At 38.2% G+C, this 19,716-nt stretch overlaps 1 protein-coding gene and 1 long non-coding RNA gene across 2 annotated transcripts in view; one reads left to right on the top strand and one right to left on the bottom strand.

Moving 5' to 3' along the window:
- Positions 1 to 19,716, bottom strand: part of LOC104972332 (uncharacterized) — a 311,320-nt gene that overhangs the window by 9,057 nt on the left and 282,547 nt on the right. The gene's annotated exons all lie outside the window — the stretch shown is intronic.
- On the top strand, positions 9,352 to 10,096 carry LOC101907549 (P3 protein-like; the record flags this gene model as incomplete). The annotated part of the gene is made up of 1 exon (XM_005206036.4): positions 9,352 to 10,096. A coding segment is annotated over one exon (486 nt), but the record flags the coding sequence as incomplete, so codon positions are not given.

The raw sequence follows: 19,716 nt of genomic DNA, 5'->3' as shown, positions 1-19,716 counted from the left end.
GATGGAGGTTCATGACATTGTACATGAGGTGTTGATCAAGACTATCCCCAAGAAAAAGGAATGCAAAAAGGCAAAATGGTTGTCTGAGGAGGCCTTACAAATAGCTCAGAAAAGAAGAGAAGCTAAAGACAAAGGATAAAAGGAAAGATATACCCATCTGAATCCAGAGTTCCAAAGAATAGCAAAGAGAGATAAGAAAGCCTTTCTTAGTGATCAATGCAAAGAAATAAAGGAAAACAATAGAATGGGAAAGACTAGAGATCTCTTCAAGAAAATTAGAGATACCAAGGGAACATCTCATGCAAAGATGGGCACAATAAAACACAGAAATGGTATGGACCTAAGAGAAGCAGAAGACATTAAGAAGAGGTGGAAAAAATACACAGAACTATTGAAAAAAAAATCTTAATGACACAGATAACCATGATGCTGTGATTACTCACCTAGAGCCAGACATCCTGAAATGCTAAGTCAAGTGGGCCTTAAGAAGCATCACTACAAACAAAGCTAGTGGAGGTGATGAATTCCAGTTGAGGTATTTTAAGTCCTAAAGATGACGCTGTGAAAGTGCTTCACTCAATATGCCAGCAAATTTGGAAAATTCAGCTGTGGTCACAGAACTGGAATAGGTCAGCTTTCATCCCAGTCCCAAAGAAAGGCAATGCCAAATAATGTTCAAACTACCACACAATTGCACTCATCTCACAGGCTAGCAAAGTAATGCTCAAAGTTTTCCAAGCCAGGCTTCAACAGTATGCGAACGGAGAACTTCCAGATATTCAAGCTGGATTTAGAAAAGGCAGAGGAACCAGAGTTCAAATTGCCAATATCTGTTGGATCATACAAAAAGCAAGAGAGTTCTAGAAAAACATCTACTTCTGCTTTATTGACTATGCCAAAGCCTTTGACAGTGTGGATCACAACAAACTGTGGAAAATTCTTCAAGAGGTGGGAATACCAGACCACCTAATCTGCCTCCTGAGAAATCTGTATGCAGGTCAAGAAGAAACAGTTGGAATTGGACATGGAACAGTGGACTGATTCCAAATTGGAGAAGGGAGTACATCAAGGTTGTATATTGTCACCCTGCTTATTTAACTTCTATGCAGAGTACATCATGCAAAATGCTGGGCTGGATTAAGCACAAACTGGAACCAAGACTGCCGGGAGAAATATCAATAATCTCACATATGCAGATGACACCACCCTTATGGTAGCAAGTAAAGAGAAACTAAAGAGCTTCTTGGTGAAGGTGAAAAAGGAGAGTGAAAAAGCTGTCTTAAAACTCAACATTCAAAAAATGAAGATCGTGGCATCTGGTCCCATCACTTCATGGCAAATAGATGGGGAAACAGTGGAAACAGTGACAGACTTTATTTTTTGGGGCTCCAAAATCACTGCAGATGGTGACTGCAGCCATGAAATTAAAAGACATTTGCTCCTTGGAAGAAAAGCCATGACCAACCTAGACAGCATATTAAAAAGCAGAGACATTACATTGCCAACAAATGTCTGTCTAGTCAAAACTATGGTTTTTCCAGTAGTCATGTATGGATGTGAGAGTTGGACGATAAAGAAAGCTGAGTGCTGAAGAACTGATGCCTTTGAACTGTGGTATTGGAGAAGACTCATGAGAGTCCCTTGGACTGCAAGGAGATCCAACCAGTCCATCCTAAAGGAAATCAGTCCTGAATATTCATTCGAAGAACTGATGCTGACATTCCAATACTTCGGCTATCTGACTGGAAGAATTGACTCATTGGAAAAGACCCTGATGCTGGGAAAGATTGAAGGCAGGAAGAGAAGGGGATGGTAGAGGATGAGATGGTTGGATGGCATTACCGACTCGATGGACATGAGTTTGAGCAAGCTCCAGGACTTGGTGATGGACAGGGAAGCCTGGCATGCTGCAGCCCACGGGGTCACAAAGAGTTGGACATGACTAAACAACTGAACTAAACTGACAAAAAGCCAAAGACATCACAAGAAAAGTACTGACCAATATCTCTAATGAACACAGATGCAAAAGTCCTGGATAACATACCGGTAAACTGAATCTAATATCTATTAAAGGATTTAACACCATAACAAATTGGGATTTATTCCATGAATGTAAGAGGGATCTAACATGAAAAATCAATATAATAGTATCCTTATGAAGGAAAGTTAAAAAAAAAAATGGTCATCTCAATTGAAGCACAAAAACACTTCACAGAATCTAGTCCATTTTATGATGATGTGCTCATTTGCATCCAACTATTGGTAACCCCTTGGACTATAGCCCACTAGGCTCCTCTGCCATCTGATTTTCCAGTCACCAATGCTTGATTAGGGTGCTATTTCCTACTCCACGGGATCTCCTGTCCCAGAGATCAAACCCACATCCTTGCATCTCCTGCATTGGCAGGTGGATTCTTGACCACTAGTGCCACCCAGGAACCCCGTTTCATGATGACAACATTAAGCAATCTAGAAATAGAAGGATCTTACTCAACAAGATAAAGGGCACTTATGAATAACCCACATCTAGCATAACTGTCAATGGTGAAATACTGAAAGCTTTTCCCTTAATGAGAAAAAAGAAAATGATTTCACTTTTGCACTTCTATTGAACACTGTACTGGAAGTCATAGCTAGAGTATTTAGGCCAGAAAAATACTAAAAGTCATCCACATGGCAATAGAATAAATAACTAAATATATTCTCAGATAACAGGATCTTTTGTATATAAAATCTTAAAGAATGCACATTATAACTGATAAAGGAATAAGCAAATTCAGGAAAGTTAGAGGATATAATATCAACACACAATATTTGTGTATCTATACATTATCAAAGAAAACTTGCACTTCAAAAACAATGAAACTTGCTGAAAAAATAGAAAAAGCTTAAATAAATGTAAAGACATCTCATGTTCATGAATTGTAAGATTTAATTTTGTTAAAATGGCAGCACTCCCCAAAGTGATGTATGGAATCAATGAAATCTCTATCAAAATCCAATGACCATATTGCCGAAAGGGAAACATGATTATAACGTTACCATGGGACTGCAAGGGACTCTGAAAAGTCAAGGCAATCATACTTCCTGACTGCAAAACTAACGACAAAGCTACAGTAATCAAAACAATGGCATTGGAGGAGGAGATCAAGATGGTGGAGTAATAGGATATGGAGCTCCCCTTCTTCCCACAGATATATCAAAAATACGTCTACATATGAAACGACTCTCACCAAACATCCACTGAATGCCAGCACAAGACCTCAGACTTCCAAAAGGGCAGACAATCTCTGAGTAACTGAGTAGGTCAAAAGAAAAAGGAAGGGGAAAAATGAGAGGAATCAGGATGGGCCCTGTGCCTCTGGGAGGGAGCTGTGAAGGACGAAAGATTTCCATACACTGGGAAGTCCCCTCACTGGTGGGGACAGAGAGGGAGCTTTGGAAAAGAGAAGAGCTCGAAGAAGAGCACAGCAACAGAGAGCAAAGTGGAGAGAGACTTGCACAGAGGGTCTGTGCCTGAGATGCTTGTCCAGTGGGGTGGTGGGGGCTGGGTACTGAGCTTGGTTTCAGAGGTCAGACCCAGTGAAAGGACTGGGGTTGACTGTGTGAAGATAGCCCATGGGTGCTAGATGTAGTGTACCACAAATGAGGGAGTCTGGGAAGAAGCCTGGGCCTATCAGAAGGCAAGGGACCATTGTTCTGGACTGTAGGAGGAGGGCGGTGGACTTGCCACAGGAGGTTCTTTCTCTGTATGCTCATAGGCTGCAGGACACTGCCTACAGGGGTGAGCATGATCTGTGACTATCATCTTGGACCCCAGAGGCCAGTGTAGACTGTCCTTGCTGTTTCCACTCAGGGGCCTATGAGCAAGTGCAGGTCCAGGGCCAACTTCCCTGGAGAGTGCATGTGCATCCCAGCCTGCTACAATTTCCTCTTCCACTAGAGATTTCAGGACACAAAATTAATGCACAGAAATCTCTTGCATTCCTATAGACTAACAATGAAAGATCAGAAAGAGAAATTAGGAACCAATCCCATTTATCATTGCAATTTCATTTATTCCTAGGTAGTGTAAAAGTACCTATTGACTCACTGGAAAAGACTCTGATGCTGGGAGGGATTGGGGGCAGGAGGAGAAGGGGACAATAGAGGATGAGATGGCTGGATGGCATCACTGACTCGATGGACGTGAGTCTGAGTGAACTCCAGGAGTTGGTGATGGACAGGGAGGCCTGGCGTGCTGCGATTCATGGGGTCGCAAAGAGTCGGACACGACTGAGCGACTGAACTGAACTGAACTCAAGGAGGTAAAACACCTGTACTTGTTACAGGAAAGAGTCAATTCTGACTCCATGATGGATCTGTTTCATTGACTTTAACTTTGGTTTCTCATTGCTTTTGTTATTATAATTATACATAATGACCTGCCTCAGGGAACTCTGGACCTCTGCTTGAAGGGGTAACACAGCCCATTCCTGAGGTTGGCCATTCTGGAAGATGTTTGCAAAATAATGGTCTTTACTCCTTCAACTCCTCCCTCTCTCTGTATTATGAAGGAATCCGGCATCCTGTGATATGTTTGTTTTGAGACATTAGTCTGCCATCTTCTCAGCCAGCCAGCTTTCTGAGTAACGTTGTATTCCTTGCCTCAACATCTAGCCTCTCAGTTAAGTTGCCTGCCATGCAGCGAGCTGACGGAGCTTGGACTTAGTAACAGATTTAGAAAACTATAAGATACTGATGAAAGAAATTAAAAAATAAATGACACAAACAGGTGGAAAGATATACCATGTTCTTTGATAGAAAAAAGTCAATATTATAAAAATGACTATACTACCCAAAGCAATCCACAGATTCAATGCAATCCCTATCAAATTACCAATGGCAACTTTCACAGAATTAGAACAAAAAAGTTTTACAGTTTGTATGGAAGCACTAAAGATACTGTTTGTATGGAAACACTAAAGATACTGAATAGCCAAAGCAATCTTGAGAAAGAGAAATGGAGATGGAGGAATCAGGCTCCCTGACTTCAGACTATACTACAAAGCTATAGTAATCAAGACAATATGGTAGTGAAACAAAAGCAAAGATATAGATCAATGCAAAGAGATAGAAAGCGCAGAGATAAACCCACATGCCTATGGGCACCTTATCTTTGATAAAGGAGACAAGAATATACAATGGAGACAAGACAGTCTTTTCAATAAGTGATGCTGGGAAAACTGGACAGGTACATATAAAAGAATGAAATTAGAACACTCCCTAACCCTATACATAAAAATAAACTCAAAATGGATTAAATACCTAAATGTAAGGTTGTTCTACTCCTAAATGTAAGAATTCTATAAAACTCTTAGAGGAAAGCATAGGCAGAACCCTCTATGGCATAAATCACAACAATATAATTTGACCCATCTCCTATAGTAATGAAAATAAAAACAAACAAACTAAAAAAAACAAAAAACAAAAAACAAATGGGACCTAATTTAATTTAAAAGCACAGCAAAGGAAACCATAAATAAGACAAAAAGACAACCCTCAGAATGGGAGAAAATATTTGCAAATGAACAACTAACAAGGGGTTAATCTCCAAGATATAGAAACAGCTCGTGCTCAATATAAAAACACAAAAAAACAAATCAATAACCTAATCAAAAAATGGGCAGAAGACCTATATAAGACATTTCTCTAAAGAAGACATACAGATGGCCAACAAACACATGAAATGATGCTCATCATCACTAATTATCAAAGAAACGCAAACCAAAACTACAATGAACTTTGTAGTTTTGTAGCCTCACACCAGTCAGAATGGCCATCATCAAAAAATCTGCAAACGAATGCTAAAGAGGGTGTGGAGAAAAGAGAATCCACTTATACTGTTGATGGTAATATAAATTGGTCCAGCCACTATGGAGAACATTATGGGGATTCCTTGAACAACTGAAAAATAGAACTATCATATGACCCAGCGATACTACTCCTGGGCATTTTCCCAGAAAAAAACATAATTCAAAAAGATACATGTAACCCAATGGTCACGGCAGCAATATTTACAATAGCCATTTAGGTTACAAAAGCAACATAAATGTCCATCAAAAGAGGGATGGGATAAAAAAGATGTGGCGTGTGTGTGTGCTCAGTCACTCAGTCAAATTTTGTTCCTTTAACAGCTGAGTAACAGTTGAATATAGGTATTCAATGGGATATTACTCGACTATAAGAAGGGGTGAAATTGTGCCATTTGCAAATATGTGGATGGGCCTAGAGACTGTCATATAGAGTGAAGTAAGTCAGAAAAAGAAAAACAAATATCAAATAATGTTGCTTATATGCACAATCTAGAAAAATGATACAGATGAATTTATTTGCAAAGTGGAAACAGAAACAGACAGAGAACAAACATGGACACCAAGGTGGGAGAGGGTGGGATGAATTAGGAGACTGAGACTGACATATACACAATTATGGAGTATATATAAAATAGAGAACTAATGAGAACCCACTGTATAGCACAGAGAACTTTACTCAGTGTCCTTTGGTGACCTAAATGAGAAGGCAATTCAAAAAAGAGGAGATATATTTATACATATGGCTGTTTCACTTTGCTTACAGCAGAAACTAGCATAACATTGTTAAGCACTATACTGTGATACAAATTAACTTTAAAAAAAGGCACTGGCATAAGGGTAGCTTGTAAACCAATGACACAGACTTGAGAGTACAGAAATAAGTCAAATACCTATGGCCAACTAAATTTTAACAAGGGTGCCAAGAACATTTAATAAGGAAAGGGAGAGTATTTTCAATGAATGGTCTGGGACTACTGTACCTCACGCCATATATAAAAATAAACTCAAAACACTTCATAGTCCTAAAATTAAGAGCTAAAACTCTTAGAACAAAACAAGTAAATCTTCATGATCTTGGACTTGGCAATGATTTCTTCAGTTCAGATTAGTCGCTCAGTCGTGTCTGACTCTTTGCAACCCCATGAATCGCAGCACGCCAGGCCTCCCTGTCCATCACCAACTCCCGGAGTTCACCCAGACTCACATCCATCGATTCAGTGATGCCATCCAGCCATCTCATCCTCTGTCGTCCCCTTCTCCTCCTGCCCCCAATTCCTCCCAGCATCACAGTCTTTTCCAATGACTCAACTCTTCGCATGAGGTGGCCAAAGTACTGGAGTTTCAGCTTTAGCATCATTCCTTCCAAAGACATCCCAGGGCTGATTTCCTTCAGAATGGACTGGTTGGATCTCCCTGCAATCCAAGGGACTCTCAAGAGTCTTCTCCAACACCACACTTCAAAAGCATCAATTCTTTGGCATGCAGCCTTCTTCACATTCCACTCTCACATCCATACATGACCACAGGAAAAACCATAGCCTTGACTAGACGGACCTTTGTTGGCAAAGTAACGTCTCTGCTTTTGAATATGCTATCTAGGTTGGTCATAACTTTCCTTCCAAGGAGTAAGCGTCTTTTAATTTCATGGCTGCAGTCACCATCTGCAGTGATTTTGGAGCCCAAAAAAAGTCTGACACTGTTTCCACTGTTTCCCCATCTATTTCCCATGAAGTGATGGGACCAGATGCCCTGATCTTCGTTTTCTGAAAGTTGAGATTTAAGCCAACTTTTTCACTCTCCACTTTCACTTTCATCAAGAGGCTTTTGAGTTCTTCTTCACTTTCTGCCATAAGGGTGATGTCATCTGCATATCTGAGGTTATTGATATTTCTCCCAGCAATCTTGATTCCAGTTTGTGTTTCTTCCAGTCCAGCGTTTCTCATGATGTACTCTGCATATAAGTTAAATAAGCAGGGTGACAATATACAGCCTTGATGTACTCCTTTTCCTATTTGGAACCAGTCTGTTGTTCCATGTCCAGTTCTAACTGTTGCTTCCTGACCTGTATACAAATTTCTCAAGAGGCAGATCAGGTGGTCTGGTATTCCCATCTCTTTCAGAATTTTCCACAGTTTATTGTGATCCACACAGTCAAAGGCTTTGGCATAGTCAATAAAGCAGAAATAGATGTTTTTCTGGAACTCTCTTGCTTTTTCCATGATCCAGCAGATGTTGGCAATTTGATCTCTGGTTCCTCTGCCTTTTCTAAAACCAGCTTGAACATCTGGAAGTTCACGGTTCACATATTGCTGAAGCCTGGCTTGGAGAATTTTGAGCATTACTTTACTAGCGTGTGAGATGAGTGCAATTGTGCAGTAGTTTGAGCATTCTTTGGCATTGCCTTTCTTTGGAATTTGAATGAAAACTGACCTTTTCCAGTCCTGTGGCCATTGCTGAGTTTTCCAAATATGCTGGCATATTGATTGCAGCCCTTTCACAGCATCATCTTTCAGGATTTGAAAGAGCTCAACTGGAATTCCATCACCTCCACTAGCTTTGTTCGTAATGATGCTTTCTAAGGCCCACTTGACTTCACATTCCAGGATGTCTGGCTCTAGGTCAGTGATCACACCATTGTGATTATCTGGGTCGTGAAGATCTTTTTTGTACAGTTCTTCTGTGTATTCTTGCCACCTCTTCTTAATCTCTTCTGCTTCTGTTAGGTCCATACCATTTCTGTCCTTTATCAAGCCCATCTTTGCATGAAATATTCACTTGGTATCTCTAATTTTCTTGAAGAGATCTCTAGTCTTTCCCATTCTGTTGTTTTCTTCTATTTCTTTGCATTGATCGCTGAAGAAAGCTTTCTTATCTCTTCTTGCTATTTTTGGAACTCTGCATTCAGATACTTATATCTTTCCTTTTCTCCTTTGCTTTTTGCTTCTCTTCTTTTCACAGCTATTTGTAAGGCCTCCCCAGACAGCCATTTTACTTTTTTGCATTTCTTTTCCATGGGAATGGTCTTGATCCCTGTCTCCTGTACAATGTCACGAACCTCATTCCATAGTTCATCAGGCACTCTATCTATCAGATCTAGGCCCTTAAATTAATTTCTCACTTCCACTGTATAATCATAAGGGATTTGATTTAGGTCTTACCTGAATGGTCTAGTGGTTTTCCCTACTTTCTTCAATTTAAGTCTGAATTTGGCAATAAGGAGTTCATGATCTGAGCCACAGTCAGCTCCAGGTCTTGTTTTTGCTGATTGTATAGAGCTTCTCCATCTTTGGCTGCAAAGAATATAATCAATCTGATTTCGGTGTTGACCATCTGGTGATGTCCATGTATAGAGTCTTCTCTTGTGTTGTTGGAAGAGGGTGTTTGTTATGACCAGTGCATTTTCTTGGCAAAACTCTGTTAGTCTTTGCCCTGCTTCATTCCGTATTCCAAGGCCAAATTTGCCTGTTACTCCAGGTGTTTCTTGACTTCCTAACTCCATGTGCCCATTTCCAAGATCCTGGGGACCCTGCTGTTCATTGCCATCCCCATTGCAGCAGGCGTGGTAGTCAAGTCCAAGCTCCCCAAGTTCTCGCAGCTGCTGCTACATGTCATCAAGCCCTTCAGCTTTGTGCTGCTCCTGGGTGGCCTCTTCCTGGCCTACCGCATGGGGGTCTTCATCCTGGCAGGCGTCAGGCTACCCATCGTGTTGGTGGGCTTCACGGTGCCCCTGGTCAGCCTCCTGGTGGGCTACGGCCTGGCCACATGCCTGAAGCTGCCAGTGGCACAGTGGCGGACTGTCAGCATCGAGGTTGGGGTGCATAACAGCCTGCTGGCCTTGGCCATGCTGCAGCTGTCCCTCCGCTGCCTCCAGGCTGACTACGCCTCCCAGGCCCCTTTCCTTGTGGCACTTAGCGGCACCTCGGAGATGCTGGCCTTAGTAATTGGCCACTTTATCTATAGCAGCGTGTGCGCCGTTCCCTGAGGCCCCCTGGGTCAAGCTTTCACCAGGCACCCCTAGCCCCCAACCTCCACCAACTGTCCCCACCATTCTTGTGTACCAAAGGCCTTTAGTTCTCATGCACTATGCACTCAGAAAAAAAAAACCCAGGCTTATTTTTTTTACTCGTTTTTTATTCTCCAGCTTTCAGTGCCAAAGAGGCCATGCTGAATTCTGTAGACGGGCACTGCCCAGAAAATGTATTTCAATAAAACAGAAGCAAGCTTGAAAAAAAAAAAAAAAAAGTCACCTATAACGAAAAGGACATCTTTTTTGGGTGTTAGTTCTAAAAGGTCTTGTAGGTCTTCATAGGACCTTTCAACCTAAGCTTCTTCAGTGTTACTGGTTGGGGCAAAGACTTGGATTACTGTGATATTGAATGGTTTGCCTTGGAAACGAACAGAGATCATTCCGTCATTTTTGAGATTGCATCCAAGTACTGCATTTCGGACTCTTTTGTTGACCATGATGGCTACTCCATTTCTTCTGAGAGATTCCTGCCTGCAGTAGTAGATATAATGGTCATCTGAGTTAAATTCACCCATCACCTGTGACTGGTGCGCTAAGCGCAGGCGGCTGCGACCAGTGTGCTAAGTGTGGCCGAGAGGAGCTACCCCACGTCCGAGGTCAGGGGCAGAAGCTGGGAGGTCCCCACGCCTGAAGGGTGGCGGCCAAGAGGAGTTACCCCACGTCCGAGGTGAAGGGCAGTGGCTGAGAGTGCCAGGCTGTGATGGCGTAGGAACAGCCTAGAGGAGCTACCCCGCGTTCGAGGTCAGGGGCAGCGACGAGAGGAGTCACCCCGCATCCAAGGTCGGGGCAGCGGCCAGGAGGAGCAACCCACGCCGGAGGCCAGGGGCGGCAGCCAGGAGGACCAACCCCATGTCCAAGGAGCAGTGGCTGCGCGGGCGCAGGAGGGCCTAGAGGAGCTATGCCACGTTGAAGGTCAGGGAGGGCGGCAGTAAGGAGTTAACCCTCGTTCAAGGTAAGGAGCAGCGGCTGCGCTTGGCTGGAGCAGCCGCAAAGAGATACCCCACACCCAAGGTAAGAGAAACCCAAATAAGATGGTTGGTGTTGCAAGAGGGCATCAGAGGGCAGACCCACTGAAATCATACTCACAGAAAACTAGTCAATCTAATCACACTAGGACCACAGCCTTGTCTAACTCAATGAAACTAAGCCATGCCCGTGGGGCAACCCAAGATGGGCGGGTCATGGTGGAGAGATCTGACAGAATGTGGTCCACTGGAGAAGGGAATGGCAAACCACTTCAGTATTCTTGCCTTAAGAACCCCATGAACAGTATGAAAAGGCAAAATGATAGGATACTGAAAGAAGAACTCCCCAGGTCAATAGGTGCCCAATATGCTACTGGAGATCAGTGGAGAAATAACTCCAGAAAGAATGAAGGGATGGAGTCAAAGCAAAAAGAATACCCAGCTGTGGATGTGACTGGTGATAGAAGCAAGGTCCGATGCTGTAAAGAGCAATGATTGCTTAGATATACATAAAGAGCATAAGCAATAAAAGATAACAGATAAATCAGATTTTATCAAAATTTATTTTGTTCATTAAAAGACACTATCAAGAGATCTCAGACAACCCACAAATTGGTTGAAAACGTTTTCAAGTCATATAGTTTATCAGGGTCGTTAGTATCCAATATATATATATAATATTTACAACTTACCAACAAAAAGACAAGCAACCCAATTAAAAATGGGCAAAAAATTAAATACATATTTTTCCAAAAGGAGGTATACAAATTGCCAAAAAACTTATCAGAAGTACTGAATATCATCAGTCATTTAGTAACTTAGGACCACAATGATACAACAACTCATATCCAATGGAAAAGGAAAAAAGTGAAAATAAATGTTGGCAAGAGAGTGGAGAAATTTTAACCTTCATACACTGCTGGTGTGCGTGTGCTCAGTCAGTTCAGTCATGTCGGACTCTCTGTGGCCCTATGGACTGAAGTCCACAAGACGCCTTTGTCCATGGGATTTTCCAGGCAAGAATACTGGAGTGAGTTTCTGTTTCCTCCTCCAGGGGATTTTCTCCACCCAGGGATTGAACCTGTGTTTCTTAACTCTCTTGCATTGGCAGATGGGTTCTTTACCACTAAGTGCCACCTGGGAAGCCTGTACACTGCTGGTGGGAATATCAAATAGTGCAGCTGCTCTGAATCCAGTTTGTCAGTTTCTCAATAAGTACAACAGAGTTGCCACATGACCCGGTAACTCTACACCTAGATAAATACGCAAAAGAATGGAACACAGATATTCAAATAAATGCCTACACAAAACATTCATAGCAGCACTATTCACAATAGTGAAAATACAACTCAAATTTCCATCAACAGATGAATGGATATCGTGGTGTGTGTGTATAAAATGGAATAGTGTTCATCCATGAAAACTACTGAAGTACTGATACATGCTACAACACGAATAAAACTTGAAAACATTATGCTAAATGAAAGGAATCAGACCGAAAAGAAAATGTATTTTATGATTTCATTTATATGAAATGCCCAGAAGAGTTAAATCCGTACAGACACAAAGCACATTAGTCACTCCCAGAGACTAAGGAGAGCGATGAGTAAAGAGTTACGGCTTAATAGGTATAGAGTTTCCTTTTGTTTATTTGATTTTTAATTACTTTTTTTTTGTTACTGAAGTATAGTTGAATTACAGTGGTGTATTAATTTTCTTAGGGTTTTCTTTTGGATTGATGATAACTTTCTGGAACTAGATAGTGGAAATAATTGAATAACATTGTGGAAGTACAGAATGCCACTGAATCATACACTTTAAAATGGTTAAGATAGTGAATGTTATATGTTTATGTTATGTTGTATATATGTTTTGCCACATTTTTAAAATCAGTGAAGAAAATACAGATGATTCCATGTGCCCAGAGGGAGAGAAGGAAGCAAGAGAATGACACTGTTTTACGTGTTTAGAATATCACTTGATTTATGTGTGCAGTAGGGCTAAGAGGGATCAAAGAAATAGTTTTGGAACATGCATTCTAATTGAATATTTATGGGGTGCTGGCCTGAAGTTTTTTAAGGGAGTTGCTTTGCTGTTTAGCATCTATATAGGAAGTGTACTAATTCATTTTTATACTGAATCTAACTTTTTTGACCCCGAAGTTAAATCTGACACATTTTCAGGAATCTCAGTAGAGATGCCCCTCCTTGATAAAATATCAGTGTATAACCTCTGTCTCCACAATATTAAACAAATTAAGTCTGAGCAGGAATGCTGAGGTCTTTTTATTCTGTTTTTGTTTTTTGTTTTACATTACAACTTTATTTCTTTAGCTTCCCCATATAATTCTTTACTCACAGAGGCTTCTACATTTTCTAATTTTCTTTCAGAATTGTGGTGTCCAGCACCATGCAAGCTCTGATTGCAGTTAAAGAGCTCCTTAAATCCAAGTTACTTTAGAACATTTACTTCTGGGCTATTTTAAAGTTATTTTAACTTAATTATACATCTTCTAGACGTATAGGTTCCAGCTTTCCAGGACTATATAGATGTGGTATATTGTATTTGATGAGACTCAGGAAAAGATGGAGCAATATACATATGCCAATTTCTCTGTGTAACTATAGGTTCATTTTTAAAGCATGAGAATTATGTCTTTTCTAGTCTTTTAAAATGCATATGGAAAAAAAATGCATATGAATGTTTGTACTGAAGAGATTTCATTGCTCTCAAATACATACCAGTGCAGGAGTTCACTTCTCTTGCTTTCATTCCAATGGACTGTAGAAAGTTTTCCAATTCAAAATTACTATAAAAGCATTTACTAGGATAAGATCTTCAGGCATATTCTTTAACAAGTTCTCCCTTTTCATGTACACGATAAAAACTTCTGTTGTTAAAAATATTGATAATCTTTCTCATTTCTTCACTATACATTTCACATAAATGCTTTTCCTATATGTTTCAGAATTCTAAAACGATGTAAATGATTTGATTAACTTCTATTTCCACCTCATTTCATAGAATATAAAATTCCATGTGATTATGAAACTATGCACTTTATATTTAGCCTCTCAAATAAACAGATTCACTATTTAATCATCTAAGAGCAATAGAGAAATTACAATTTAGTGAGCATCATTAAGTGATGAGACTATGCACATTTAATACTTTATTTCACTTAATAAAATGTCAGTATAACATAAAGTGGAAGATATTGATATTATAAATTATTTAAGACTTAGAATAATAAAGCCATGATTCTTGAATAGGTACTTTTATTTGAATTTGGAAAACTTCACTTATAATACAAAATTTATGTAATTTATATATTGGTAAAATCTAAAGTATATCAATAAAAACCCCTTGAAACACATGTTCTTTTATTTATAAATTTTTAAAAAAGACATACACATTAAGTTGCAACACAACATGAGGAAAGAAGCAAAGTTAAAAAGGTAAAAATTAAAAAATATATATTTTCAGGAAAAGTAGCAATAGCAGAAATATTTTAGTCAAATATAAATAATTTTAGGTTTTCAAGTGATACAACACTGTAGACATTTCAATAAAAGATTAAATGAATGTTGTACATGAAAAGATAATAATTCAATACAGCAACTGGAAGAATAACTAATTTGTCTCATATATTAAGAGCATTTTGATTTTCTCTAAAATAGTTTAATCAACGTTGTTAGACAGCTTTTTATTATTTAGAAATTGTGTAAATAATCAAACAAAATGATACCTCATGAAATCAGGAGTCCCCTCCGCCCACCCCCATGTGTAAGAGAAGGAATCCACTTGTAGATAAAGGAGAATATTCCTCTGGGATAAACCTCCAAGGAACTAAAATTAAGAATGTCAAGAAAGTTTTTAAGCAATATCAACAAAAATGAGAGAATAAATTTCATGGGTATAATTCTGAACTCCCTTACTGTGACTTTTATTATTAAGTTTAATAATCTTTTTTTTTAAAGAAACAAATATTTTTCTTTTCCTTTTATTTTAATTGGAGGCTAATTACTTTACAATATTGTATTGGTTTTGCCATACATCAACATGAATCCGCCACAGGTGTACATGTGTTCCCAATCCTGAACCCCCCTTCTACCTCCCTCCCCATACCACCCCTCTGGGTCATCCCAGTGCACCAGCCCCAAGCATCCTGTATCCTGGATCAAACCTGGACTGGCCATTTGTTTCTTATATGATATTATACATGTTTCAATGCCATTCTCCCAAATCATACCCCCCCCCGCCCCCACCCCACAGAGTCCAAAAGACTGTTCTATACATCTGTGTCTCTTTTGCTGTCTCACATACAGGGTTATCATTACCATCTTTCTAAATTCCATATATATGCATTAGTATACTGTATTGGTGTTTTTCTTTCTGGCTTACTTCACTCTGTATAATAGGCTCCAGTTTCATCCACCTCATTAGAACTGATACAAATGTATTCTTTTTAATGGCTGAGTAATACTCCATTGTGTATATGTACCATAGCTTTCTTTTCCATTCATCTGCTGATGGACATCTAGGTTGCTTCCATGTCCTGGCTATTATAAAGAGTGCTGCAAGGAACATTGGGGTACACATATCTCTTTCAATTCTGGTTTCCTCAGTGTGTATGCCCAGCAGTGGGATTGCTGGGTCGTATGGCAGTTCTATTTCCAGTTTTTTAAGGAATCTCCACACTGTTCTCCATAGTGGTTGTACTAGTTTGGGTTTCCACCAACAGTGTAAGAGGGTTCCCTTTTCTCCACACCCTCTCCAGCATTTATTGCTTGTAGACTTTTGAATCGCAACCATTCTGACTGGTGTGAAACGGTACCTCATTGTGGTTTTGATTTGCATTTCTCTGATAATGAGTGATGTTGAGAATCTTTTCATGTGTTTGTTAGCCATCTGTATGTCTTCTTTGGAGAAATGTCTATTTAGTTCCTTGGCCCATTTTTTGATTTGGTCATTTATTTTTCTGGAATTGAGCTGTAGGAGTTGCTTGTATATTTTTGAGATTAGTTGTTTGTCAGTTGCTTCATTTGCTATTATTTTCTCCTATTCTGAAGGCTGTCTTTTCATCTTGCTTATAGTTTCTTTTGTTGTGCAGAAGCTTTTAATTTTAATTAGTTCCCATTTCTTTGTTTTTGCTTTTATTTCCAATATTCTGGGAGGTGGGTCATAGAGGATCCTGCTGTGATTTATGTCAGAGAGTGTTTTGCCTATGTTCTCCTCTAAGAGTTTTATAGTTTCTGGTCTTACGTTGAGATCTTTAATCCATTTTGAGTTTATTTTTGTGTATAGTGTTAGAAAGTGTTCTAGTTTCATTCTTTTACAAGTGGTTGATCAGTTTTCCCAGCACCACTTGTTAAAGAGATTGTCTTTAATCCATTGTATATTCTTGCCTCCTTTGTCAAAGATAAGGTGTCCATAGGTGTGTGGGTTTATCTCTGGGCTTTCTATTTTGTTCCATTGGTCTATATTTCTGTCTTTGTGCCAGTACCATACTGTCTTGATGACTGTGGCTTTGTAGTAGAGCCTGAAGTCAGGCAGGTTGATTCCTCCAGTTCCATTTTTCTTTCTCAAGATAGCTTTGGCTATTCGAAGTTTTTTGTATTTCCATACAAATTGTGAGATTATTTGTTCTAGCTCTGTGAAAAATACCATTGGTAGCTTGATAGGGATTGCATTGAATCTATAAATTGCTTTGGGTAGTATACTCATTTTCACTATATTGATTCTTCCAATCCATGAACATGGTATATTTCTCCATCTATTAGTGTCCTCTTTGATTTCTTTCACCAGTGTTTTATAGTTTTCTATATATAGGTCTTTAGTTTCTTTAGGTAGATATATTCCTAAGTATTTTATTCTTTTCATTGCAATGGTTAATGGGATTGTTTCCTTAATTTCTCCTTCTATTTTCTCATTATTAGTGTATAGGAATGCAAGGGATTTCTGTGTGTTGATTTTATATCCTGAAACTTTACTATAATCATTGATTAGTTCTAGTAATTTTCTGGTGGAGTCTTTAGGGTTTTCTATGCAGAGGATCATGTCATCTGCAAACAGTGAGAGTTTTACTTCTTCTTTTCCAATTTGAATTCCTTTTATTTCTTTTTCTTCTCTGATTGCTGTGGCCAAAACTTCCAAAACTGTGTTGAATAGTAGTGGTGAAAGTGGACATCCTTGTCTTGTTCCTGACTTTAGGGGAAATGCTTTCAGTTTTTCACCATTGAGGATAATGTTTGCTGTGGGTTTGTCATATATAGCTTTTATTATGTTGAGGTATGTTCCTTCTATTCCTGCTTTCTGGAGAGTTTTTATCATAAATGGGTGTTGAATTTTGTCAAAGGCTTTCTCTGCATCTATTGAGATAATCATATGGCTTTTATCTTTCAATTTGTTAATGTGGTGTATTACATTGATTGATTTGCAGATATTGAAGAATCCTTGCATCACTGGGATAAAGCCCTCTTGGTCATGATGTATGATCTTTTTAATGTATTGTTGGATTCTGATTGCTAGAATTTTGTTAAGAATTTTTGCATCTATGTTCATCAATGATATTGGCCTTTAGTTTTCTTTTTTTGTGTGGCATCTTTGTCAGGTTTTGGTATTAGTGTGATGGTGGAAGAAATTGACAAATTCTTAGAAAAGTACAACTTTCCAAAACTGAACCAGGAAGAAATAGAAAATCTTAACAGACCCATCACAATCACAGAAGTTGAAACTGTAATCAGAAATCTTCCAGCAAACAAAAATCCAGGTCCAGACAGCTTCACAGTTGAAATCTATCAAAAATTTAGAGAAGCGCTAACACCTATCATACTCAAACTCTTCCAGAAAATAATTCTTTTAAGAAGTAACATAGAAAAAAATTCAGTGGAGAAATAATAATTTTCTAAAATTATCTGGAATCAAAAGTAAGTTAGGCATTAAATGAAATGTTAATTCTATAAGAGATCTGAGATCAGATCAAGTGTCTTTTCAACCAGAAGAGTATAAAACTGGAAATCAATTACAAGAAGAAAACTGGAAAATTCAAAAAAAAATGTGAGATTAAACAACATACTCCTGAAGAACCAATGAGTCAAAGAAGAAATCAAATAGGAAATGAATAAAAAAACTCGATACAAATGAAAATGGAAAGACAACAACCAAAACTTATGGGATACAACAAAAGCAGTTCTTTGAGGAAAGTTCATAGCAAAAAAAAAAAAAAAAATGCATACATTAAGAAACAAGAAAGATCTCATAAAAATGATGCAACTTTGCACCTCAAGGAACTAGAAGAACAACAGACTGAGATCAAAGTTAGTAGAAGGAAGAAAATAATAGAAATCATAGTGGAAATAGAGACTACAAAGGCAATGAAACTAAAAGTTGTGTTTTATTTAAAGGAATAAACATGAACAAACCTTTAGCTAGACTCACCAAGAAGGAAAAGAGAGAAAAGACTTAAATAGAATTCAGAAATGAAAGAGAGCTGTTACAACTGATACCACAGAAATACTAAGGATCTTAAAAGACTACTACAAACAATAAAATGCTAAAAATTTGAAGTACTTTTGCCTCCTGTGCAAGTATAAGGAATGTCATCTGTTGTTAATCAGAATCCTGGCACTTCTTGTATTTTGTTCAAAATAGATATATTTCTTTTTCCTTTTATTCAAAATAGATATAATAAAAAATTTCTAAGTAGAAAATTTTGGAATTACTAAAATTCTTTCAAATGAGTAATCTTTGACTTTACATTACATGCGATGTGCTCTAAGAAAATAATTTCATATATGTATAAGATAGATGTATAAGAATTTTCATCACAGACATTCTTTTTAATAGTGAAAAATTTGGAGTGCTATGAAAACCTATCAAAATAGAGTTGGTTAAGTAGACTGTGGTATATGTACACATGACAGACTACACAGTAATATTTAAAATACAATTATAAGATTTTATGGTATACAATGTTACATAAAATAGTATGTATTACTTGCTTTACCACAGCTATATGAAGAAGATGGTTATTATTATTTTCCAACACAGACATGAATTTCAAGAGAGTTATGCAATTTGTCTTGTGTTCTGTAATAACTAAATGGCAGCTCTATATTTGAAAACTAGGACATTTGAATCTAGGGACAATGATTTGGTCACTAGGCTACTGAATTCTCCCTACGTTTATTGACAGGAAATATATCCTTAATATATTACTTAATTACCAATTATTCAGGATAAAAATTGGAAAAGTGAAATATATAGCTACATCTTAAAATATTTCCAGTAACTATATCTGAGAGCAAGGATTTATAGTAATTCCAATTTATTATATTTTTTCTTTCATCTTTTTCTAACTTTCTATAATATTTGTATTCAGTTAGAAAATATAATATTCATACATATAAAATATTCTCCATGTATTGGTAAATAATGAGTGTATGAGGAAAAATAAAATAAAGAATAACACATTCACTCATATAAATACATCTGAACAGTTATTCTCTAAAATATTAATAGGTTTTATATTTAAATGCTAGGTTTCAGAACAAATTTCTTATCTTTTATGTATATTTTATTTTCTCTTTAGTGACAATGGTACATAAGTGATAAAAGTACGAAGAAAATTTAAAATAAAAATATGAAACAATGTACTTTGCTTGTACTGAGTACCCAGTGTTTGAGGTTATGATAGTGGCAGGATGGAAACGCAACTATAAGCCTTTCTATCCCTACAGCAACGTAAACTGCTTAAGTAGTACACAGATAATTTAAGGATGATATAGTCAGTGTTCTCAGAGGAAGCGATTTTCATTCCCTTACCACAGCTGCATAAAGGACAACTCTCAACCACCTGCAAAAATTT

Source organism: Bos taurus, chromosome 5, assembly GCF_002263795.3.
Source record: "Bos taurus isolate L1 Dominette 01449 registration number 42190680 breed Hereford chromosome 5, ARS-UCD2.0, whole genome shotgun sequence".
In the NCBI taxonomy this organism is placed as follows: domain Eukaryota; kingdom Metazoa; phylum Chordata; class Mammalia; order Artiodactyla; family Bovidae; genus Bos; species Bos taurus.
This window is presented reverse-complemented; position numbering and strand designations above follow the sequence as displayed.